This window comes from Taurulus bubalis (genome assembly GCF_910589615.1).
Source record: "Taurulus bubalis genome assembly, chromosome: 14".
In the NCBI taxonomy this organism is placed as follows: Eukaryota; Metazoa; Chordata; class Actinopteri; order Perciformes; family Cottidae; genus Taurulus; species Taurulus bubalis.
Genome location: NC_136602.1, coordinates 24,654,941 through 24,679,911, shown reverse-complemented (window position 1 = coordinate 24,679,911; position 24,971 = coordinate 24,654,941). Strand labels below are relative to the sequence as shown.

At 47.2% G+C, this 24,971-nt stretch overlaps 1 protein-coding gene across 2 annotated transcripts in view; it reads right to left on the bottom strand.

Annotated features, from left to right (window-relative positions):
• The window catches only part of birc6 (baculoviral IAP repeat containing 6), a gene marked incomplete at its 5' end in the record, with an annotated part of 111,414 nt that overhangs the window by 52,712 nt on the left and 33,731 nt on the right, over window positions 1–24,971 (bottom strand). For both annotated transcript variants that reach the window (XM_079230203.1, XM_079230204.1), the window contains 23 exons: window positions 1,623–1,956; window positions 3,105–3,304; window positions 9,509–9,682; window positions 9,782–9,943; window positions 10,899–11,030; window positions 12,604–12,733; window positions 14,542–14,685; window positions 15,342–16,203; window positions 16,903–17,151; window positions 17,420–17,528; window positions 18,188–18,444; window positions 18,527–18,806; window positions 19,563–19,763; window positions 19,854–20,048; window positions 20,599–20,695; window positions 20,789–20,964; window positions 21,924–22,495; window positions 22,628–22,886; window positions 23,558–23,668; window positions 23,753–23,879; window positions 24,292–24,452; window positions 24,570–24,686; window positions 24,774–24,927. In XM_079230203.1, coding sequence (XP_079086329.1) covers window positions 1,623–1,956; window positions 3,105–3,304; window positions 9,509–9,682; window positions 9,782–9,943; window positions 10,899–11,030; window positions 12,604–12,733; window positions 14,542–14,685; window positions 15,342–16,203; window positions 16,903–17,151; window positions 17,420–17,528; window positions 18,188–18,444; window positions 18,527–18,806; window positions 19,563–19,763; window positions 19,854–20,048; window positions 20,599–20,695; window positions 20,789–20,964; window positions 21,924–22,495; window positions 22,628–22,886; window positions 23,558–23,668; window positions 23,753–23,879; window positions 24,292–24,452; window positions 24,570–24,686; window positions 24,774–24,927 — 5,203 coding nt within the window. The remainder of the gene's footprint in view (window positions 1–1,622; window positions 1,957–3,104; window positions 3,305–9,508; window positions 9,683–9,781; window positions 9,944–10,898; window positions 11,031–12,603; window positions 12,734–14,541; window positions 14,686–15,341; window positions 16,204–16,902; window positions 17,152–17,419; window positions 17,529–18,187; window positions 18,445–18,526; window positions 18,807–19,562; window positions 19,764–19,853; window positions 20,049–20,598; window positions 20,696–20,788; window positions 20,965–21,923; window positions 22,496–22,627; window positions 22,887–23,557; window positions 23,669–23,752; window positions 23,880–24,291; window positions 24,453–24,569; window positions 24,687–24,773; window positions 24,928–24,971) is intronic.

Here is a 24,971-nt window from a genome sequence, read left to right as displayed (position 1 = left end):
ACAGACACACACGCAAGCGAACAAACACACACGCAAGCGAACAGACACACACGCAAACAAACAGACACACACGCAAACGAACACAAACACACGCAAACAAACACAAACACACACAGACACACACACGCGAACACAGACACACACAAACAAACACACACACACGAACACAGACACACACAAACAAACACACACACACACACACGCGAACACAGACACACACAAACAAACACACACACACGCGAACACAGACACACACAAACAAACACACACACACGAACACAGACAAACACAAACACACACACGCGAACACAGACACACACAAACAAACATACACACACGAACACAGACAAACACAAACACACACACGCGAACACAGACACACACAAACAAACACACACACGCGAACACAGACACACGCAAACAAACACAGATGCACGCAAACAGTTGGTGCAGTAGAGACAGCTGTGTGTGCAGTAGAGACAGCTGTGTGTGCAGTAGAGGCAGCTGTGTGTGCAGTAGAGACAGCTGTGTGTGCAGTAGAGACAGCTGTGTGTGCAGTAGAGACAGCTGTGTGTGCAGTAGAGACAGCTGTGTGTGCAGTAGAGGCAGCTGTGTGTGCAGTAGAGGCAGATGTGTGTGCAGTAGAGGCAGATGTGTGTGCAGTAGAGGCAGATGTGTGTGCAGTAGAGGCAGATGTGTGTGCAGTAGAGGCAGATGTGTGTGCAGTAGAGGCAGATGTGTGTGCAGTAGAGACAGCTGTGTGTGCAGTAGAGGCAGCTGTGTGCAGTAGAGGCAGCTGAGTGTGCAGTAGAGACAGCTGTGTGCAGTAGAGACAGATGTGTGTGCAGTAGAGGCAGATGTGTGTGCAGTAGAGGCAGCTGTGTGCAGTAGAGACAGATGTGTGTGCAGTAGAGACAGCTGTGTGTGCAGTAGAGGCAGCTGTGTGTGCAGTAGAGGCAGATGTGTGTGCAGTAGAGGCAGATGTGTGTGCAGTAGAGGCAGATGTGTGTGCAGTAGAGGCAGCTGTGTGCAGTAGAGGCAGCTGTGTGCAGTAGAGACAGCTGTGTGCAGTAGAGGCAGCTGTGTGTGCAGTAGAGGCAGCTGTGTGTGCAGTAGAGACAGATGTGTGTGCAGTAGAGACAGATGTGTGTGCAGTAGAGGCAGATGTGTGTGCAGTAGAGGCAGATGTGTGTGCAGTAGAGGCAGATGTGTGTGCAGTAGAGGCAGCTGTGTGCAGTAGAGACAGATGTGTGTGCAGTAGAGACAGCTGTGTGTGCAGTAGAGGCAGCTGTGTGTGCAGTAGAGGCAGATGTGTGTGCAGTAGAGGCAGATGTGTGTGCAGTAGAGGCAGATGTGTGTGCAGTAGAGGCAGCTGTGTGCAGTAGAGGCAGCTGTGTGCAGTAGAGACAGCTGTGTGCAGTAGAGGCAGCTGTGTGCAGTAGAGGCAGCTGTGTGCAGTAGAGACAGCTGTGTGCAGTAGAGGCAGCTGTGTGCAGTAGAGACAGCTGTGTGCAGTAGAGGCAGCTGTGTGTGCAGTAGAGGCAGATGTGTGGTGCAGTAGAGGCAGCTGTGTGTGCAGTAGAGGCAGATGTGTGGTGCCGTAGAGGCGCCGTCAGACTTACTGCCCTCCCCGTCGTCGGTGACCCCCAGCACCAGGCGCAGCAGGCACTGGGCGTGCTTCCTCTCCTTCAGCAGCACCTCTGCGTACCCCGGCAGGCGCAGGAACAGGCCGAACGCCGCCAGAGAGTGGGCCGGGATGGGAGACATGGTCTGCACCGAGGACGACGAGGACGAGGACGACTGGGACTGCTGCTTGTTGATGGGCGGCGGCTCGGCGGCGATGGACTCGGGCGCCTCGTACACCAGCTCGCCCGACTGCTCGATGGTCACCCACTCGAACTGGTCGCTGTCCTTGGGTTTCTCCTGCGTGGCGGAGGGCACCACCGGGGCACTGACCTGTGAACACCCGGGAGATTAGAGGGGAACGTTAGCAAAGATCACCGTGACAACGCTGACGGGTGATATGAGGAGAGCGGGAACGCTGCAGAGCCATCATGTGGCCAAAAGCCTCAAGGAAAGGAGACTGGATGCTTTTCATACGGGGAATATAACTCCTACTGCAACCAATGGCTGCAGTCATTTTGCTGTATCCAACAATTAGTTTCATGATTGCTCTTTGGGTCGCAAAATGTCCGAAAATAATGAAAAGGTGAATATCTTTCTGGAGTTTGGAGTTGAAACACCTTTTGTTCTACCAACACTCCTCAGGCCAAAGACATCTTCTTTCATGTTTCAGAAGCTGAGCCAACGTGAACAGAGCCCGATAAAAAGATGGGAAAAGGACATTGACATGAGGATTGTTTTGTCAAATTATGTGCGTTTTAATATCATCCGAAAAACAAAATCTCAAGAAAAGTCCAGAGAGCTGAACTGTAAATAATGTGTCACTGCAACGTACACTGCAGGAATAAAAAAGATACTAAAATAGATAAATAAGTATGAATGTTAGAATTATTTCGTGGTTGTGTGTGAAGGATATGTTCAGTCTTTAACTGACAAAAAATATATTCTGTCGTGTATTAATAAACACACAACAGAGTAATGAAATAAATAAATAAACATACATAGTCTAAAGAAGTAATTACTGTGGGTGCGTACAGTTTAATGCACAATAAATAAATGTTAGTTTATTTTATTTTTTTTAATACTTAATATTTTATTTAGGTATTTTTACAACAATAAAAATACAACCTTCAAAAGTAAGAAAGAATAAAATAAAGTAACCATGCATCTGGCCAAGAAGAGCCATAAAGAGACAAAAAATGAAAATGTTTAAGCAGGTAAATAAGCAAACAAAACAACAATCAAAACAACGTTGTCATTCAATCATGTCAACCATAAACAAACAGATATATATCAAAAAATAGATTCAAAGAGTTCTATTCACAGGGTTTCTTTAACTTAGGTTTACACTTATATACACGAGGTTGCATCTTGGTGTTTTTAAGCGATACTGAGCCTCTAGAGCCAACTTCCTTCTGTTGACATACTGTAATGGTCCTGTCGCCACCATGCATAGGTCTGATGACGACCTATAGGCTCACCTGCTGAATGACGTCCGGGTAGAGCATGGGCAGCCGCTCTGCGATCAGGGCCAGGCCGCCCATGCCCGCGAACACCTGCAGCGGGGACTGGATGGGGCTGGTCTCCAGCAGCGACTCGTCGGTGGCGGCGTCCAGACATTCTTCACCGGCCGTCATGGGCTCGTCCTCAGGACAGCTGTTCAGGATGTCACAGTGATCCACTGCAAGCAGAGCAAAGGGAGGACCTGTTGGACGTGAACACTGTCTGGGACTCGGGACACTCGTCAGCACTCTATTTGGGTTTCAAATCCATCACAATACGACTTTCACCACGACCTGTGAGCGATGTGTTTACAGCAGTCACCCGGGATCCGTTTACCCCACACCCGGGATATCAATGAAAAGTTGATAGCTGAACACAATAAACTGATGTTCATGAAGCCATTTCACACTCAAAGACTTTATGAAAACTAAAGTTGTACTTGTAATAAATGCACAGCAGCCTATTAGAAGATGAAGGGAACTACTGACGCTCTGTTCCACAATGATTTAATATGATGCCATCTTGGATTTCTACAACCAATGGTGATGATCAGCTGTCGGTAGTCCGGGCCTCTCTGTGCTGCAGGGTGCAGACAGCGCTGATGAAATATTCAGCAGAATACAACTGAAAGGTGCTCATGGAATAGTTATGACTCAAGCACAAATAACACTGCTGCTTTTATTGTTATTAAAGTGTCCGCAAGTAATGCTATGAAGTGAAATGAAACGTGTGAGCGGCATCGTAATACAATCATAAGCATAAACAGTCCGTCTTTGATTCATCGCCTCATCATTCCAGTCGCCATATTCCATCATGAGATGCGTACAGGTCAGAGTTTGCGTAAAGCTGAGCACATTTTCCGTCAATTTTGTCTGTATTGACCACAACTTTAGCCTGAGAAGTAGCTAATGAAGGGTACGCCGAGTTAAGGACCCGATTCTGTCCCAACGCAACGTTTATGGTCTATTCTGTTGTTCTTTTTCTCTTTCATTTCTCAAAGAACCAAACAGAGAGCAGGAGAAGAGAATCCAATCACTACAGGTCATCTCCATCACCGGCGCATCATCATCATCATCATCATCATCATCATCATCATCATCATCGGGCTCTAATGTGTGCAGTCGAGGGCCCGACTCGTCGATGAGCTGTGTGCTGATCAAAGAGGAGGAACTGGAACACGCCGTCCTCATTTACACATCCAACGCGCCACTGAAGACAAAGGCAGGCGGTCAAAAGGAAACAAAATGGTGACCCTTGATATGCTAAAGACAGACAGACAGACAGACAGACCCAGACAGACAGACAGACAGACAGACAGACAGACAGACCCACAGACAGACAGACAGACCGACAGACAGACAGACAGACGGACCCACAGACAGACAGACAGACACACAGACCCACAGACAGACAGACCCACAGACAGACAGACACACAGACAGACAGACAGACACACAGACCCACAGACAGACAGACCCACAGACAGACAGACCCACAGACAGACAGACAGACCCACAGACAGACAGACAGACCCACAGACAGACAGACCCACAGACAGACAGACAGACACACAGACAGACAGACAGACAGACCCACAGACAGACAGACCCACAGACAGACAGACAGACCCACAGACAGACAGACAGACCCACAGACAGACAGACAGACACACAGACAGACAGACAGACCCACAGACAGACAGACCCACAGACAGACAGACCCACAGACAGACAGACAGACCCACAGACAGACAGACAGACACACAGACAGACAGACAGACACATAGACAGACAGACACACCCACAGACAGACAGACAGACACATAGACAGACAGACAGACACACCCACAGACCCACAGACAGACAGACCCACAGACAGACAGACCCACAGACAGACAGACCCACAGACAGACAGACAGACCCACAGACAGACAGACAAACAGACAGACAGACCCACAGACAGACAGTCCCACAGACAGACAGACCCACAGACCCACAGACAGACAGACAGACAGACAGACAGACGTCCCTAGCTTCATAGTTAGAGGTCTCAGCGTCGTTATCAGGGGTCAATGTCATTTCCCTTTATTTATCTGCTGTAAAAATGTTTTCAGGGAAGGAGAGATGAATCTCAAAGGTTATTGGGACCATTTCTTGGGGAGTGGTAGTGTCATTAAATAAAAGCATGCGCCGGACATGATGTGAGTACATGATGGGAGTGCGTTAAGGCCGACAGTAGTCAGGATAAATGCTCAGAGACAAAACATCCAGCGGTGAATTCACAGTGTCTGGATCAGGGAGCGACTCCACCGGGCCACTAATTTGTGTTATTTGTTGTCTGATCTCTACAGCTCCTGTAATAAGGCAATCTGAATTCAGCCGCCACAGAGAGGAAGGATACAGATATCAATAAAGATAATGACTGACCGCATCAAGCGGTCAACGTCTGGGCAGCGGGGACTTTTAACAAAGCGGTGGTTTATTCAATTGGAAGGGAAGCAGCATATCTGTACTCGCTCATTTTGGGAATATCAAGGTTGAAGAACAATGCCGGGTTGCCAGGCTGCATCCAAAGCAGCCACGCATGCCGCTTCACTTGGTAAACACCAGTTCAGCAGTGCCCCCGATGGACAGTTAAAGATTGTTGTCTTTCTTGGCTGACTGTTGGGTCAGAGACATACACTCACCTAAAGGATTATTAGGAACACCATACTAATACTGTGTTTGACCCCCTTTCGCCTTCAGAACTGCCTTAATTCTACGTGGCATTGATTCAACAAGGTGCTGAAAGCATTCTTTAGAAATGTTGGCCCATATTGATAGGAAAGCATCTTGCAGTTGATGGAGATTTGTGGGATGCACATCCAGGGCACGAAGCTCCCGTTCCACCACATCCCAAAGATGCTCTATTGGGTTGAGATCTGGTGACTGTACTGAACTCATTGTCATGTTCAAGAAACCAATTAGAAATGATTGGAGCTTTGTGACATGGTGCATAATCCTGCTGGAAGTAGCCATCAGAGGATGGGTACATGGTGGCCATAAAGGGATGGACATGGTCAGGAACAATGCTCAGGTAGGCCGTGGCATTTAAACAATGCCCAATTGGCACTAAGGGGCCTAAAGTGTGCCAAGAAAACATCCCCCACACCATTACACCACCACCAGCCTGCACAGTGGTAACAAGGCATGATGGATCCATGTTCTCATTCTGTTTACGCCAAATTCTGACTCTACCATCTGAATGTCTCAACAGAAATCGAGACTCATCAGACCAGGCAACATTTTTCCAGTCTTCAACTGTCCAATTTTGGTGAGCTCTTGCAAATTGTAGCCTCTTGTTCCTATTTGTAGTGGAGATGAGTGGTACCCGGTGGGGTCTTCTGCTGTTGTAGCCCATCCGCCTCAAGGTTGTGCGTGTTGTGGCTTCACAAATGCTTTGCTGCATACCTCGGTTGTAACGAGTGGTTATTTCAGTCAAAGTTGCTCTTCTATCAGCTTGAATCAGTCGGCCCATTCTCCTCTGACCTCTAGCATCAACAAGGCATTTTCGCCCACAGGACTGCCGCATACTGGATGTTTTTCCCTTTTCACACCAATCTTTGTAAACCCTAGAAATGGTTGTGCGTGAAAATCCCAGTAACTGAGCAGATTGTGAAATACTCAGACCGGCCCGTCTGGCACCAACAACCATGCCACGCTCAAAATTGCTTAAAATCGCCTTTCTTTCCCATTCTGACATTGAGTTTGGAGTTCAGGAGATTGTCTTGACCAGGACCACACCCCTAAATGCATTGAAGCAACTGCCATGTGATTGGTTGATTAGATAATTGCATTAATGAGAAATTGAACAAGTGTTCCTAATAATCCTTTAGGTGAGTGTACGTGTTCAAAATATCAGCATCCTGTGAGGAGCTGCTGGGGGTGTGTGTAGCTGTGTGTGACGTCACACTGACTGGCTAGCGTAGATGCTAATATAGCATCAGTTCTATCAGAAATGGAAAGAAGAGCAAAGAACGTCTCTGAAGGCTGAAAGATGTTTTCCCTCTTCTCCCAGCTTGACTGTTAGATGGTTCATTTATTCACCCGTAAAGTACATTTTGAAAGCGCTTCTCAGATGGTTGTGTGTGAGCATCGTCAGGTTAGAAGTCCTCCACCACAGCTGGAAACACTGTTGGAGTTACCTTCAAACCAACCTGGCAACAGTGGAGATTAGTTTGTTGTCATTACTTTCACCTGAGCTCTACGGGTAAAAAGCTGACGATGCATTCAGTTATGCCCTTCAAAGTACGACATACGATCCGGGTTACACAACCATCAATCGCACAACTCATCCAAACAAATGAGGCCACAGTTAAAATGGAAACTATGGATCGTGGACGGGTCATGGCCAATGACAAACGGCATCGGAGCAGTTCTGCACAGGCACCAGTGCTGAGATCATCAAAACAAGACCATGATGTTAAATATGACTTTGACCTAGAGCTGACCCTCGAGCCTGCAGAATCAAATAGCTAAATATAACCAGTCCTACAGTCACCACATCTATGGACAGGCACTGTCTGGCTAAAGGTGGGTAAGCCAGTCCTCACTCAATGTCCTTCAGCCTGAGTTCATTTGACAATCTTCCTCACTGGATAACAGGAAGTGGCCACAAATTACAAGGTAAACATACTTCCTTAATCAAAACATTCAGGGCAGCTTACCTTGTAGAACAAAATCTTTATATATGCTAATGTGCATACATGAAATCCACATTAACATCTCATGAATAATGCACAAACGTAACACTTAAGGATCAAGAAGCTTTAATTGCTGGAAAGGTGACCAGAACAGAGACTGGGCTCTAACTATTGCACAACATTTTAGACTTCACATGTTTTCTTTCAAAGCAGCCCAATAGCTTTAGATATTTTACTGCAGCACAACCCACACAGAAGGCACCTGCAGTGCAAGTCCTGAACCCTTTCTATTCACATTATTGTTGGTCTAAACCCACCACTATATCCTTTGATTTAATTCTCTTCCAGTCAGAGGGTTCTACATTTGACAAAAGGTGGAGAAGCCGAATCAACGGACCTCAACAGGGCCAGCCCATGTTGAGCGGAGCCTCAGAGTTCCTCTCTTGCACAGGAGGCCTGCACTAGAAGAACACGAGACTTCCCCATGTTGTGAACGCTTGAACGCTCCATCTTTGGGCTTTGTTTTGTTGCATTACGTGAAAACAACACTGTTCTGATCATCATCGGCTCCCTGTGGAGACTGTGTCTCAGAGCGGTCGTCCTTCAGTCAGAGGGTTCGATCTCCGCCGGTCCACGTGATGCGTGTTCAAGCCTCTGACCGGAGGAGGCGGGACGGCCATCTGTCAGCTTCTTATTCCCCTTTTCAACCACTTTAGTGCTTTTAGATGTGAGCGTTGTTCTTTATCGTGCTGAAAGACCCTTGATCCTCGACCCAATTAATTAGTCATTCGACTGACAATTTATCAAAAGGTGAGTCTAATGGTGACTCCCATGTATAATTTATCACAAACGATTAAAATGCCTCAAAAGGGGCCAATACCGTTTCCTGTGGCAATCTTTCAGCTTGTATACGTTTTCCTTCTATTGCGTCATCACATTGTTATTGTTTTAGTGCCTCAAAGGCAAAGCTGTTCCAGGACATACTTGTACTTCAGTCACATGATGTCTTTACAATCCAGGGGGACCAATAATGTTGAGAACTTAAGTCTGTTTCTGAGGTCAAGCGTAGAGCTTCATGCTCATATTGACGTAGGAGAGACCATAGTGGCAGCAGCAGCTAGGAGCATGGCAGAAGGAAGGAAGGCTCCAGGTAAAGAGGAAACCCGGCATTCAGAGGAAGGATTAAAGTCCTCAAAGGAATCAGGGATAGATGGGGAAGACGCACAAGACACAGCACGACGTTGCCACAGCGGCTGCCATCTAACACAGACCCGACTAATAGATGATGAAAGTCATCAGCAACTATTTGTATAATCGATTCATATCGAGTAGTTGCTGCAGCCCATTAATACAAATGTCCACAGCATGCATCCCATCAGCTCCGTCACAGCTACGAGGATACGTCCTCAGGAAAGTGTAGCACGGTGTTAGTCGCTGACGATGCAGGACGACGGCCACCAAAGCTGTCCAATCTATGAGTCACCCATCAGTTCATACGACTGCATGCTGGATCCTCTCGGTTCAGTAATAACAGGTCAGTGTGAACTCAAAACAGAATAAAAAGCAACAGTGACGTGAACGGCTCTGCAGGTCTATTTGATAACCTTTGATGAATGAAGGGTCACCACGGAGCACCAGAGAACGTAGAACATCCGCGTTGTGAATCTTAAGTAAGAATCATTGGATTATTAGATTTGGTACCTTTCTCAGTGCGTAGCCTCTTGAAGGAGTCGGTTTTGGAAAGACCCGGGTCCGAGATGACCTTGGAGCCCAGTTTGACCGTCAGGTTGATGGACTGGTAGCCCTGTGGCAGCTTGCGGTCGTACAGCAGCGTCAGCAGCTGGGCCAGGGTCATCTCCGAAGGAAGGGGCTGACCTGGAGCAGAGGACAATGCAAACATGACCTTCCTGGATACCTGAGGCGGCTTAGCTTGAGTATTTTGGCTCAAACACACTGATGTCCTGCTGCTCGTACCTGGAAGCAGCTTGTGGTACAGGTGGAAGACAGGCACACTGATGGTTTTGGCTGAAGGGTCCACACCAGACGACGCCGTCAACTTGTCGCTCATCACGCGACCCCTCCTGGACGGAGGTCTGGGAGGAGTCGAGAGCGCTCGCTTGGACTGGGACTTCAAACCTGGTGGCGGATACACGCAACATGAAGCATCACGGGATGGTCGGGTTCTCATCAATAGAAAAGCATGTTAATATTTGTGGCGGATCCTGGGGCACCTATTTCCAGTATATCGCTTAGTATAAAAACTAAATGTATAACTTAATAACAGCATTTGTACTGAGAAAAAGCAACGTGAATATTTCTAAGGCGGGTGGTGGTGCATGTGAACAGTTTCTACAGGTACTGTATCCATAAAGTTAATATTACTATTATTGTTTTCAATAGACAGCATGTCCTGGTTTCCACCGGGAGTCGAGGGAACAGAGGCTGCCTCCACCAGGCGGACATTTACTGAACCAACCTGGTTTTCAAGTGGGACGAAATCAACAGTGTTTCGATGTATTGATCGTGTTTAGCTGCCAGGAACAGATGAGCTCACAGACAGACTGGGGTCAATCCATGTAGGTACGGTTAATACATAATAAAAACACATATACAGTGATAGACTCGAAGTGTAAAATGACAGATTCCCAGGTCGCCTGCTAGCTTCTCCTGGTCGCGCTGCAGTGACACGGAGATCCTCTTCATCTCTCTTCGTCCTTAATTACAGAGTTAAGCTACAGTTCTCAATTAACTGATTTAAGCTTAGAATGATAGACAGACAGTTTTCTAACAGACTAAAAGAGTTGAACTTAAATGGAAGATTTATTTCTGTGGTACCAGCAGGGCATTCAGCTGTTCGTAGGGTTTGATTAACCCTTTGGCTGAAGTTCATTGTCATGTCCGAAATAACTCATCCACTGCTCTCTATGATAATACTCAACGGCTACCTTCATATTGAGCAGCACGTTACGATTTTAGACCCTTATGAAACATCATCAATCGCACTGTCGTGCTTCCTATTTGTGGGTAAACAATTGACACAACTCTCTTTCCAATCCGATTGGCGTGAAGTCAATGAGATGAGATCCAGTACCTGAGGCCACGACCACGCTGTAGTTGTCCTGGAAGCCGCTGTCTGCCTTCATCTTTTCCTTCTCCTCGTGATTCTTCTTCTCCTTGTCCTCCTTCTGCTCGTTGATCAGCTTGGCTGTGATGCTGGGCGTGTCTGGTGAAGAGGAGACGGCACCAAGTCAGAGGAGGAATAGAATATCAGAGTTCAGACTCATTCTGACCAATGTTTTTCATGACTTTAAACCAAATGTCATGACAAACATTTAGTGAAATCTGGGTGTAAACAGTAAAAAGTGAGTAAATGTATTTAAACTAACAATGAGAACACAAAGCATACAGTAAACCTTAAATGACACAAATGAATGAGACAATAGTTTGATTAAAAGAATAAACATTTATATAGATGCCTGTATGTATGCCTGCTTATATTCTGAGGCTTTCTTTTAAAAGCATATTAATTATTTCAAACTCAGCGTAAATGAACGTCATGAACACATGAATATAACACATCTACATAACTTTTACTAAACTTTCGGGATTTTATTTTTTTCAAGGACTTTTCCAGGCCTGGAAATAACCATTTTAAAACTCCATGACTCTTCCAGGTTTTCCATGAGCGTAACAACCCTGTGTATGGTCTTTCGGGAATCTCTTTATTGTAAAAATGATTGTGTGCAGGTGTGAGTCGACGTCTCTCCGGGACCAAAGAGGAGAGACATTCTTCACGTTCAAAGCCGGCTAACAGCCAGCAGGTCATTCTGCAGCTCCGGTGCTGCTCTGATGCCCTTAATGGCCGGAGAATTAAACAAGGGCACGTGGATGAACCACACATTAACGCCCGGGATTCATTTCTGCCATCATTAAAATTGCAGCTATTTTTGGTTTAAAGTATCCACTGATTAGAATCCGCCCCTCCGTCCTTCACGGAGTCAGACCTGAGAGATCGCTTACAAGCTCATGAAGCAAGAGAGATACTGAGACTGAGTGTGTTTGTGGTCTTCATGTCACACTCAGAGAGGCTGTGAGAAGTTGTTATAAAACATCTATGCATGAAGATGTGATCTTCACTCACAATATCTACACGGCAATCAAAAGAGATATTTCAATAAATAGTCAGTGAATGACAGTATTCAGTATTTCACTTGCAACAGATTTGGGAGTGAGAGCTGACCCTTCGCTAAGTCCCGCCCTTTGAATGCAGACTGGCCAATCATAGAGTAGCATCAGCCACCTCCAACCAGAGTCCATGAAGCACTGCTTTCAGGTGTTCAGGTAACGAGTCTCACTGTTACGCAACGTGTGACTGAAGGCTTCTAATGTTTAATAGAGCTAATAAAACAAACCTGGACCTTTTTGTTCAACGAGAAACAGCAGTTATGTCTCTCTCCCCCAAACACACAAGACTCCATTGATAAAAACAGTAATTTTATAATTATTTTCCATAATGGGCAGGATTATAATTTGTAATGATAAAACAAACAGATTCCACTGCACGTGTTGGACCCCAACCATTCGACCTGTGACGACTCCTGCAGCTGTAGCAGCAGCTGCCAGCTAAAAGGGGCGGAGCTTAGCGACAGGCTAATTAATGTGCCTTCTTGTCCGTATTCATGCGCTAGGAGCTGGTTTTCCTATCGGCTGCCAGGCTTACACCCCCACTCTGCTCAGGGCTCCAACCCAAACCGCCCTTGTTCCTCTGGAAGGTCAAAGTTCTCTCTGGAACGTACCAGACACCCGGTCCAGGACCTCCGCCAGCGTGGTGGAGATGGGCAGGTGGAGGGTCCGGTATTTGTGGCCTGCTCCGTACATGGGATGCTGGATCATGTGGCTGGTGGCGTTGATGCGTCCTTTGTATAACTGAGAAGAAAAAGGGGACAAAACGGTTCATGTTAGCTATTGAAACATAAAGCGTGGCTGAGCTACAGGACATTCAGACTATGGACCAGTCAATTGTTTTTTAAAGTTCTTCAGAGAGGTTGATGCTGGTATAGATCTTGACTGATTCCTCCTCTTCCCATTCCTTTATTCATTTCCCTTACTTCCTCAGCCAACATGAATCTTAAATAACAACCACATGACTCACAATGTTGGAGAAAGCAACACAAATATAAAAGTACACAAACGTTCTCAACAACGGGCGAGTGGGACACGTTACCAGAGGGTTAACGTTCTCTGAATGATACCACAGGCAGGCCAGACCCAGGGAATTAAATAAAGACCTTGATACTAAGAAAACTATTCACTTCATTCAGCTGGGATAAAACCAGGAATCAACCTAGTGGTCCAACGTTAAACTCGCAAAATTCTCTGGAATTCTTTGAAAAATGTATTGCCTTTATCCGGGGAAATACCTTTAATACACTGCATTTTTAGGCTGCATGTGCCTGTGTGTGTGTTTGCAAACTAAAACTGGACATTTATGAGGCGCATTATTAATTCCACTGTACTCAATTACTCTTTCTAAAAGAAAGAGGCGAGTACATTGGTGATGGCCAAAAGAACGAACAGCTGGAACAGTGTCTGTTAGCTAATGAAGCAGGTGGAGGCGTGTTTACCATCGTGTGTTAGCATGCTAACATTTGCTCGTTGATGGGAATGTCATTCGTTCTGCAGGCAAGTATTGGGAAAATAGAAAATGTGCCCTCAAGATGGCGCTAGATGCAAAGTCACCAATGTGTTACTGCAAATTATTCTGAGGGGGACGTGAACATCTGAACCCAATTTCATGGCAATTCATCCAATAGAGATAGAGGTACTTCAGTATGGACGCAACACTGGAGCATGAATCATATAGAAAGTCACCACCATCACTAGGAAGGTCGTCACTCGTCCTGGTCCTGGGATCCTTCGCAGTAACAAACTTTGCAGGACAAAATAATCTAGATTTGCCGTAAAATTACAGTTGAGTTTAGAATACACTGTACGGGTTGTCCACTGAAACCACGTTGCATTGCAATGTGATCAGATGTTGGTGCTGGGGGAAAGAGCAGAGGGTCTCCAAGTCATAATAAATACCGCTATAATAACATCATAACATCTAGTCAGCTGTTGTCTGGACCAACCAGGCGACCTTGCTTCAGAACACTGAGAACAATGAGACCGCGAGGATGTTAAAATGGCTGCTTCAGGTAATTAAAACTCATTTTTCTACATCCTGCTCCTGGACATGCACACGGACAGAGTCCTAAAGAGCTTTTCTGACAGCCAATCACTGAGCGGTGTAAAATATGGAGCGTGAAGGTGTCATTGAGGAGACCTTAATGCTCCAGACATGCATCAGTCTGAGGGCATCTCTGATGAGGAAGGAGGCGTCTGCTTCATATTGTTGTGCTGTCCCCTTGTGGCCACAGAGGATTTCTACATCAATCATGTTCACTTGGTGCCACAACATCAGTTTAAACGTTTATTTAATTAGATTTCTTCTCAAATCTGATGTAGTTGCAGCACAATTCACATGAAATAGAACTAGAGACCATTTGACATGCCCTTCCAAACCAACCGGGTGCTTCATTCAGCGGTGAGTGTGATTCAGAGTCGGATTGGAGTCGGGCCTAAAGGTGTAGCTGCACTCCAAGTACGGCGCCAGTAGTGATCAAACAGACACGGTTCTCTCCCACCTGGAGAGGAGAGGGATCAGACATTGACCAACAGAGGACGTTACCCACCGGACAGGGAGACTGTAGGAAGACGGTGACCTTCTCGTCCTCCAGCATTAGCTGCAGGAAAAGCCTTCGAATGAAGCCTGAGATGTTTCCAGAAATCGGCACGTTCCCTCGCTGGGGTGCCGACTGGAAGAGCTCACAGAGAACCTGCAGCCAGAGAAACACACACAGACACCATGAAGACGCCAAATGAGAAGAGCTAGTCTTTGATACCACCGAGGCCTTCACTTAGGTCTTTAAGAAGTTACCTTGCATTATTTTAAAAACATGACGATCAACTTTACTAGTTTAAGGCTTTGAAGCAAAGGTGTCAAACTCGAGGCCCGCGGGCCGAATCCGGCCTTCCACTTCATTTTATGTGGGCCGTGTATGCACCTGTGGTGTGTATGGGACACACCTGCTCACATACCTGTGGTATTTTTCTCGTAATCTGTATTTCTTAACCTTAAATTAAATGGATTTATGTTGTAATAACAGAGACATTTACTTACTTATATTTTGATATGTATATGAATGCATGTAGACTATTTTTACACTGGAATAAACAATAATCAAATGCAAAGACAGTTATTTAACAATGTTAGGGAGTAGTTTACACAGTGTTAGTGCTACAGTTAACCGGCCCTTTGAGGGCGACCATGATGCTGATGTGAGGATGAGTTTGACACCCCTGTTTGAAGGGTTGAAAAATACGTCTACAAACTTTTAACCAACTACAAATCTGTGAGGGAGATGTGAAAACTCAATGCCTGGCGTCTGAGAAAGTGAACGCTTTGGGCTAACAGAGGAATAAAAGAGCAGACCTGAGCCATGAGCCGCTGGTTGTTGGGGTGGCAGGAGATGCACTGGAGGAAGAAGGCCACGGTGGTGTTCTCCAGAGCGGTCCTCTGCTGGGTGGTGAGGCCTCCGGCCTGCCCAGAAGACGCTAGCGAGTAGCGGGACCCTGAAGCCTGAGGCTGGGCCGCAGAAGCAGAGCCCAGAGGCTGACCGCCGGCACTGGCACTGGAATGGCACAGCAGGAAGAGCAGCGCCGTCCAGAGCGGGTTCACCTCGGGCCCTCCTAACCAGTCTTTCATGGCGTGACTGTTGCCGACTTCGGTCAGGAAACGCAGCACCGGAGCGGCGAGCTCTGCGGCAAGAGGCGGCCTAATGTGTGAGGAGGAGGAGGATGAAGAGGAGGAGGAGTTGTAGTGGTGGTGGTGGTGGTGGTGGTGGTGATGTCGTCTCTCAGCCTGAGCAGCAGGCAGAGGCAGGTCGGCGCTGGCCAGGAGGCCGACGCAGAACTGGGCCAGTCCGCGGACCAGCAGCGCCGGCAGGCCCGAGGCCAGCAGCTGCTCGATGGCTCCCGGGGACTGGGAGGCGGCCGCCAGCGTCGTCAGCTGGGACTCGGACAGGTTAATGGGCGGTCTGGCGTGCTTGGAGTCGTCCGTGAGTCCCGCGGCGCTGGTGTCGGCGTCGTGCTGCTTCTTGCCGTCGTCCGTCATGGAGAGCCGGTGCTGCTGGGCCTGAGAGAGGCTGGCGCTGGGCACCGAGACCACGCCCATCCAGGACATGAGCAGGGAGAAGTAGCTGGGGTGGATGTGACACATGGAGCACAGCAGGCTGTCCACGGCCTTCTTCAGGACAATGTTGCACGGCAACGACATGGACCAGTTGTACAGCAGCCTGGAGGGAGGGAACACGAGGAGCATCAAGCTGCAGTCAGGAATCTACGCTGTTTGTCCTCTATGTGGCGGCCGTGTATGAAAATCAATACCAGCAACATATTATATGTATTTAGGACGCTTCCACAGGCTTGCAGCTAACGGTGCTAAGAGCGCTAACGGTTAGCATGAGGGGGAACTGGGCATTATGGGTCCAAACACTTCATTCTCTGCTCAAGTACACACAGACAATCACTGCTTGATGCTATATTATTGGTCTGAATATTGTCTCGAGAATCACAAACTTCTACTACATTTAATAAAGAAGTTTAGCTGAATACGGGAGATTAAGAACCAATGTGTGCCTGTGTGTTTATACACTCGACTATTGCGCTGCATATCATTTCATCTGAAGCGTTCAGAGTTCCTTTTTGAGAACAGATTCTTTCTTTGGGCATAAGAGATGTTAAATGATAACTTTATCACAGCGCTCTTCCTGAGGCGAACCAGACCTTTAATATCTCCCTGTGCAGGTTTAAATGTTACCAAGAGAAACGTCACTGTGTCACTTTTATGTAAATTCTACTTATTCAGACATGAGCACTCTTCTTTTCCCACGGAGAAGGTGAACACATTGAGGACAACCTCTTCCTTGTTTGTATGTTTTCATGTATGTGTGTGTGTTTATGGTCTTAGTGATGAGGAAAAGGGTTAAACTGACTCAAAGAGCTCTCTGTTGAGCAGTGCAGGCAGGTCGTAGTCCACAGGCAGCTCGTAGCTGTGCCACAGGATGGCTGCCACGCAGTGGAGGTGGGAGGGCGAAGGCATGAGGAGGCCGTACTCCCTCGACGACGAAGAAGAGGAGGAGGAAGAGCAGCCAGCTCCGGCGCCAGTGTATCCCATGTGGCTACTGATCTTGTGGGCCGCCACCCTTGATGAGTCATGGACCCACTGGAGGAGAGCCTGGATCCTGAAGAGGGAAGATTCAGAGCAAGCTTTGATAAATAAGTCATCAGGCTTTGGAGACACGTCCTTCGTCCCTCAGTGTGAGTCAGAGGAATTTATATGCAACAAACAACCATATGACAGTAAAAAAGTGTCCTTCCACTCTCCTTGTTATCTTTTACTCTCCGTCTAGAACATCACCTTGACAGAAAACAGATTCTCATTGGCTGTTGTAATGAAAGGAGCTCAGGAGCCGCTTGAGTCGAGGCAGAAGCAGATTGTGAGACGGGTACCTGTCTTTGGTTCCTGAGTCCTGCGTGGTGCCCAGCTGGTACAGGATGTCGATGGTGGAGTCGGAGGAGAGGCCGTTCAGCCGGCCGAACAGCAGCGGACTGTTCAGATCTACAAAGAGATGACAATAAGCTGGGCGATCATAGTCAACTACTCTCTGCCTTCAACATGTGGAATACTCTTTTTTTTGGACACGTGTGCAGAGGGCACATCCCTCCACACCTCATTTTAATACACCTGCCACTTCACATTTTTATATTCCGTAGTTCTAATTGTAAATACTCAGTAGATCCAATTGTAAATATTCATGCTCCCTTTTAGCGCACTCTGTTTTATGTTTATCGTTAAATGTTAAATGTCATGCACCTTCTGCCAGGACAAATTCCTTGCATGTGTAAAGACACTTGGCAATTAAATGGTTTCTGATTCTGATGTGCAGGGTTCTGCTGCCAGACTCATGAGACGGCATTCATCCACCCCCCAGTAAGTCATGTAATCTTTTACATGTATAAAATCACATACATCTGAAAACAAATGCAGACCTGTAAAGCTTTGTCAAATGTTTAAATTGTTTGTGAGGCCTTGCAGAACAAAACAAACACCACTTGATGGGGCAAAATAACATCTGAAATATGTCCTTGTCCAAGTCTTTACAACTACGACCTAATTGAAGGACCTCTTAAGGCAATACATTGGAACATTTTAAGACTATCTGATGATTTAATGTCTGTGATTAAGCTCCAGCAGCAGCGCAGCGGGGTGTGACTCACTGGCGGGGTCGGTGCCGGAGGCGGCACAGTTCCTCAGCAGAATGTCGATGAGCTTGAGTCCGATGCGAGTGGACTGCAGGCCGATCTTGACCAGCACGGCCTCGATGTTGGGCGAGTGCATGCCGCAGTAAGGCGACATGAGCAACGCGGCGCAGGTCTGCAGCAGGTTGGCGGTGGGCGCTGCGGCACTGGCCATCATGGCCTCCAGGTCGCTGACGTGGGTCAGGCAGTGGTGGAGGAGACGCAGCCACCCGATGCTGGACGGGTCAAGGATACGGTTACAAAAACAACCACGCTGATGCACACGGACACACTCATTGCAAAATGAGACCTGGGTACCTGGTTTTAGAGACCTGGTCCTCAGAAGGCAGGAAGGGGTTGTTGACGGTGGCAGACGAGGTGTTGCCGAACGCCGTGAGGCCCAACAGTTTGATCTGGGACAGCCCCAGGGTGCTGGCGTCCCGGGGCCGGTGCAGCCGCAGGCAGACGGCCGACGCCACCTCCGCCTTCACCAGCTGGATCTTGATGTACGTCAGGCCGCTGGTGATGACCGGCGTGGAGAGCGGCAGCATGTTGACGCCGTCGGCGCTGATCTCCACCGAGACCGAGGACGGGCAGGCTGGGTGGTGAGAGCAGAACATAGTAAGCTTCCATCCAAGTGAGAGCGAAATCTATTAGATTTAGTTGAACCAAATTATGGAACGGCTTTCCCCAACTAACAGAGAAATGTCCCTCTGTAAAATGTTTAAAAAATTTGCCTAAAATAAAGTCTAGTTGCTGTTTTGTTAGAGTTTTTAATGTGTTAGTGTTCATGTCTTTATGGTGTTAGCTGTTATATTTACATGTTTACTACCATTGCTTAGGAAATGCCACAGAAGTTTAATCCAACACGCTGACTTTCACACACACACACACACACGCTTTTTCATCTTTCTTTTGCTGTCATCTTATGCATATGTCATCTTATGTTTGTAATTTTGCCAACAGCTTTTGATGATTGCAAAAATAGTGATGGAAATACACGTATTATTCCAATGCACTTTTAATTAACTGGTAAAGGGGAAATGTGTTGTCGTAGTAGCGCCTTAAAACTTACAGATACAAATAAACACACAAGAAAAAATATATAAAGAAGCAACAGGGATGAAAGATATATACAAAATAAAGTAAAATATATGTAAATATACACAAATAAAATACAAATAACTGGAATGAAATATATGTACAGCTGCAGAGAGTATTCATTAATTTAGCAAATTAAATGTAAACAATAGAGTGCAAAATGCAAAGTATGTGTGTGAAGTGTAATAAGCATACACGTGTGCAGTGATAATGATAATGAATGCACAGAGGATCTAAACGGGATGCTACTCACTGGCTAGCGAGGCGAGGTGTGGCTGGATGTGCAGCTCCTTCAGCAGCACGGCAGCAGGAAGGTGGATGGTGAGGTCGCACCAGGCCTCCTCCGGCAGGAAGATGTAGGACCAGGCGGCTGAGCGCGCCCGGCGGTGCGGGGGCGTGGCCTGGAGGAGGACCTCCGCCGGCTGCGCCGTGGGGCTGCTGGATGTGATGGTGCCTGTGAAGGGACAAGCAGATCATTTACAATGAGAAAAGATTTTAAAATAGTTTACCGTCAAAATATTGAGGAGAGAGAAAGTGAAAGCACCCAAGGGAGCAAAGTTGTGGAGCCCCTCGGCGTTGTCTGGCTCCGAGGTCATCACTCTGGCTTTGAGGTTGCCGTCCGCCGTCTTTCCCGGACCCGAATCCAAGAACTTCATGATGGTGGACACCATGCTGCGTGCCGTGTTCACGATGGCCCGGGTGCTGGTCACCATGTTGTTACAGATCAGCTGCACGCCACCTGGCAAAGCAGAAGAAAGTTACTTTAAAAAGCTGCTCAAGTCCAGTCTTAGATTTACGTTGCTGTGCGTCATTTCTATGCAGAGCTAAAGGACTGGTCCCAGACAGAGAAATATTCAGCAAGTAAAACAGTAACATTTTGGGTTATCTGACATGAAAGTTAAAAATAAAAGGGTGCTCATTGATCGCACTGAGAGACTCGTTCACTGATTTGGAGATGAAGCCAATCGTAAAAAAGTCAGACATTTGGGCTCAAAATCTCACATAACTACTTCGACCAATCAGAATAGGACATTAAATGACAAAGAGATACAATGGCTGACCCGACATTTTGTCAGCGCCAATTTTTAATAAAGTTACAAGCAAAGCAAAGTATGTTTGTGGGACTTTGCCACAGGTAAGCCAGGTTTTTTGCGCCACATATTAACGGCACAATCTGATGTCTCATATCGATATCCAAGACTGTATTCGCCCCATCTTGCACAGCATGACACAATAATGAGTGTACAGTGTACAGGCCTAACATGGGTTAAAGTGTTGCGTGTACTGACCCATGTCATGGAAGGCCTTGAGCGCCTCGCTGGTGTCCAACACGCGAAGGATGAACCACAGAAGAGGCTCCGACAGCTGACATGTGGAAAGAGACCCCTACAGAATGTCACATTAAAAACACACATTACATTTGTGGTCGTTGTTTTTTTTTGTTCCCGATGTATTTTAATACTAAATCATTACAATTACCTGTCTGCCCATGTAGCCACAGGCCATGTATGTGAGGATGGGCTGCAGCATGACCTGGACCGAGGTGGCCCTCTTGCTGAGGGTGGTGAGGATGGTGAAGAGGCCGTCGCCCACAGAGATGGCGTCCAGGCCGCCGTGAAAGTTCTCGTGTTTGGTCAGGTGGAGGCCGCTGGCTCCTGAGGAACAGAGAACGAGTCAGATTCACCCCCTGTGGTTCCTTAAGGGAAGAACGCAGCCGGGTTCACACACATCCTGACCAGTGGGTTTCATGACTTTAAACCAAATGTTCACTACAAACATTTAGTGAACTCTGGGTGTAAACAGTAAAAAGTGAGTAAATGTAGTATTTAAACTAACAATGAGAACACAAAGCATACAGTAAACCTTAAATGACACAAATGAATGAGACAATAGTTTGATTAAAAGAATAAACATTAATATAGACGCCTGTATGTATGCCTGCTTATATTTTGAGCGTCTTTTAAAAAGCATATTTTTTGCGATCCTTCTACACACTTACTTTGCATTTTTGCACTCCCCTATTGGTTGTTTTATTTTTTACACCTCACACACTTATATACACAAACATTTGCATTTTTGCACTTCTACTGTTTAAAGTTTAATATAATTCCTGAATTAATACTCTTTTTTTATTAGATATTTCATCCCTGTTGTTTTTATATCTTTTTTTTTTGTCTGTAAATTGCTGCTACTTCAACACCAAATTTCCCCTTGGGGATTAATATTAATTAAAATTAAGTATATATTCATTCATTCATTATTTTAAACTCAGCGTAAATGAACGTCATGAACACATGAATATTACACATGTACATGACTTTTACTAAACTTTTGGGACTACATTTTCTTCAAGGACTTGTCCAGGCCTGGAAATAACCATTTTAATATTCCATGACTTTTCCAGGTTTTCCATGACCGTAGGAACCCTGCTGCAAGTTAAATGCCATTATGTTATGTATTATCATCTCATGCACCACACAACACATTATTTCTCTGAAAAGTTGCATTCAAAAACAGTTAAACACACTGTCGTTCAAATCAATGCCCTCAGGAGTTTTGATGCTACAGCGTCGGTGTGGCGTGAGCCAAGATCACGTTCTGCGAGTCGTCCTACCTATGATCATGGCCATGGCGCTGCTGTTGCACTGGCCCAGCGCCGACAAGATCTGGCTCATGATCTGCTGATTGGCGAGCACCAGGTCCGCCACGCCTGCAGGCGGTCCCTGGCTGAAGGCGGATCCCCCGGCGACGCTCTCTTTGCTGCCGCAGACCTTCTCCTCGTCCGACACGCTGCTGTCGGCCGCTCCGCTGCCGGCCGGCGGCAGCCGTCCGCTGAACTCTCTGTCCCCGGACAGCGGCAGCTGCACCAGCAGGTTGACCAGCTTGAGGAGGTCGAACATCAGCTGGTCGCGCGTCGTCTCTCCGCAGACGGCCTTGGCGTCTCCCGGCCGGATGATGTTGGCGAACAGACCGCCGAAACAAGCCCTCGCGCCCACGGTGCTGTCCGAGCCGCTGCGGGAAACCACTTTGTCGGCGCAGGTGATGTAGTGGTGCACCAGGAATGTGATGGACTCGATGACGGAGGAGATGGTCGCCACTGACACCACCTCAAAGTTTTGCTCCAGAGTAAACTCCAGTAGCTTCACCTGCGCGTCCAGCGGACCCTGACCCGACTGGAACGGACCCCTGCAAGGTCAGGATGAACCGTTAGTTCCCAAAGAGAATTTACAAAGCAATTCTTATTTTGGACTGATGACTGTGCTTAAACATGCAAATATTATCGATTGAAAATACCTTTCTCGAGAGGCGATTGCATACCTCTCAGTAGACAAGATGTGCATGAGTTTGAGGAGGAACTCGCTGAACATCTGCGGACAGGTGGAGGACAGGTGGACTTGCAGGCGGCTCAGGAACTCGTGCATGGCCTGCGTGGCGGTGGGTCCCACCTGAGAGCTGTGCTGGCTCGTCCCGTTGGTGCTGCAGCCGGACAGGAAGCGCACCAGGACGTGCACCAGGGTGGGATCGGACACCATCTGCTGCGCTGTGCTTTCCTGAGAGCTCATGCCGTTGTTGGAGGCTGGGAGTTCAAAAACACAGGTTTTAGATTCATCATTGACCTCCACACAATGACAACTACCAACTTTAGAATCAAACGGGCCTCTACCACACAGCCGTCTGTTTCTGATTATTACACAGGGTTCATACACACTTTGACCAGTGGGTTTCCATGACCAAACATTTTGAGATGCAAATCAAAAATGAATGGTTATTTAAGGAATTCCTGAAGTTAGGGCGAGAGCTAATTCACAAAGCTTACACAGCTTTAAAAATCACCAGTCGACCTGCACATGGCGTTTTGCTTCCAGTTACTATATAAGTCCACATTTCTTTTCATGAATGATTCTAGAATATATATCTATATCCATCTAATCTGTACCGGCCTCTGTGGACTGTATTGATGAACATTTTATTACACAATCACTGTGGAAATAATGACTAAGCTCCTTCATGCTGTCAGAAGCAGAGTTTTCTAAAGGCTGCAGCACAACAAAGTCAGACAAAAAAAACTAAAACATTTAATAACATAGCTTATTGGTAGAAGCAGAAATAGAGGAACAAATCTACAAAGTTGCAGATTTCATTGATTTAGTCGTTTTTCCTCTATTTCAGCTACCACAGTGTGCTATGACATCACAGGACGTGTCACAGCTGAAGACACAGGAGGAAACCAGAGAGGGAAGCACTGACCGCAGGTTGGCATGTTGGTCATCAGGGTGAGGGAGTGCAGCACCAGACACCACGTCCTCAGGGAGGTGTTGGGGTACCACGCCAGCACGGTCAGGAAGCTGCTGATGGATGCTGGACACACACCAGGAATACAACATGAACACACACATATTCTCTATCCGAGGAGTTGAGGAGCAGAGCCAGAGGGGTCCTGACCTTGGTTCAGCGGGATGGTGGGCACTCGGCTGGCGTTGAACATGAAGATGTCTGATCCGCTCTCTTCACTGCCCGCAGAACACGTATTGAGACTGAGCGTTAACCACAGCTGCAGCAGGGACTCCAGCTGAGGGACGAGAAAGGTTTTATTCACTCCGTTCTCAGATTCCCAAAAATGGCCCAGAGTTGAGTTTACAAGGAATCCAAAGATGTAAAAGTTATTTAATCTCAAAAGTATTTATGATTAAATAATCTATTTGCGCAAAAGGTTTATTTTGGACTATTGGAGCTCCCAATAGCTCCCCGCTGTAGCCAGCTAGCGCTACTGCTCGACACCCGACTAGGGCAGAGGGGACGCGGGCAGTAGCAGCTAGCTTGCTACAGCGCTAGCTTGCTACAGCGGGGACACCCACCGAACGTAGGAGCGGCTTGTAACCCGACTTTTACGGTACTTATAGAGACTTTTGTTTTTGCATGATATGATACATAATTAATACAAATCTGAAAAACATGTAGAGTAAACCTCGGCGTGAGCTGACCTGAACGTGGTGGACCTGCAGCATGGAGAAGAGCTTGTTGAAGCAGGAGCTCAGCATGGGGATGGAGGAGGGCTGGATCGTCAGGCTGCCGGCTGGAGGAGAGCCTCCTCCGTGGAGCGCCCTCAGCAGGGAGTCATCGGTCCCATTGGAGGCCTGGCTCACTGGAAGACACACACAAGCCACTCTTACAGCCATGACGCACAGGAACCGACCACACGAGTTTGTCTCCAGGTCAACTTTTGACGAGCAGCGGTCCTGCTGTATTTGCTGCCGTGTACCTGTGGAAGAGCTTGAAGTGAGGGCCTGTAGAATTGAGTCCGCCTGTAGCGTCGCCATCATCTTAAGCATCAGTTCAGCCTGCTGCTCCAGGCCCACCTCGAGCCGGGCATCCAGCGCTGTGAAGCACAGAATCCAAAAGGTCAAATACGTCGTGACGTCCATTTAGAGGTCAAGACCAGCCCCGACATCCAGCCTGCACTCACCCTGTGACACGGAGACCGACAGGCTCTGAGACCCGGGCTTTTCAACAGCAACTGGAGGCTTGGACACCGGGATGCCGACCCCTCCGATGTACGGGTTGTACCCGTACGTGCCGTAGTCAGCGCCCCAGTAGTCGTACCAGGTGCTGCTTATTGGCTGTGGAGTGAACAGGATTACAGTCAACCGATCATTCTACATTT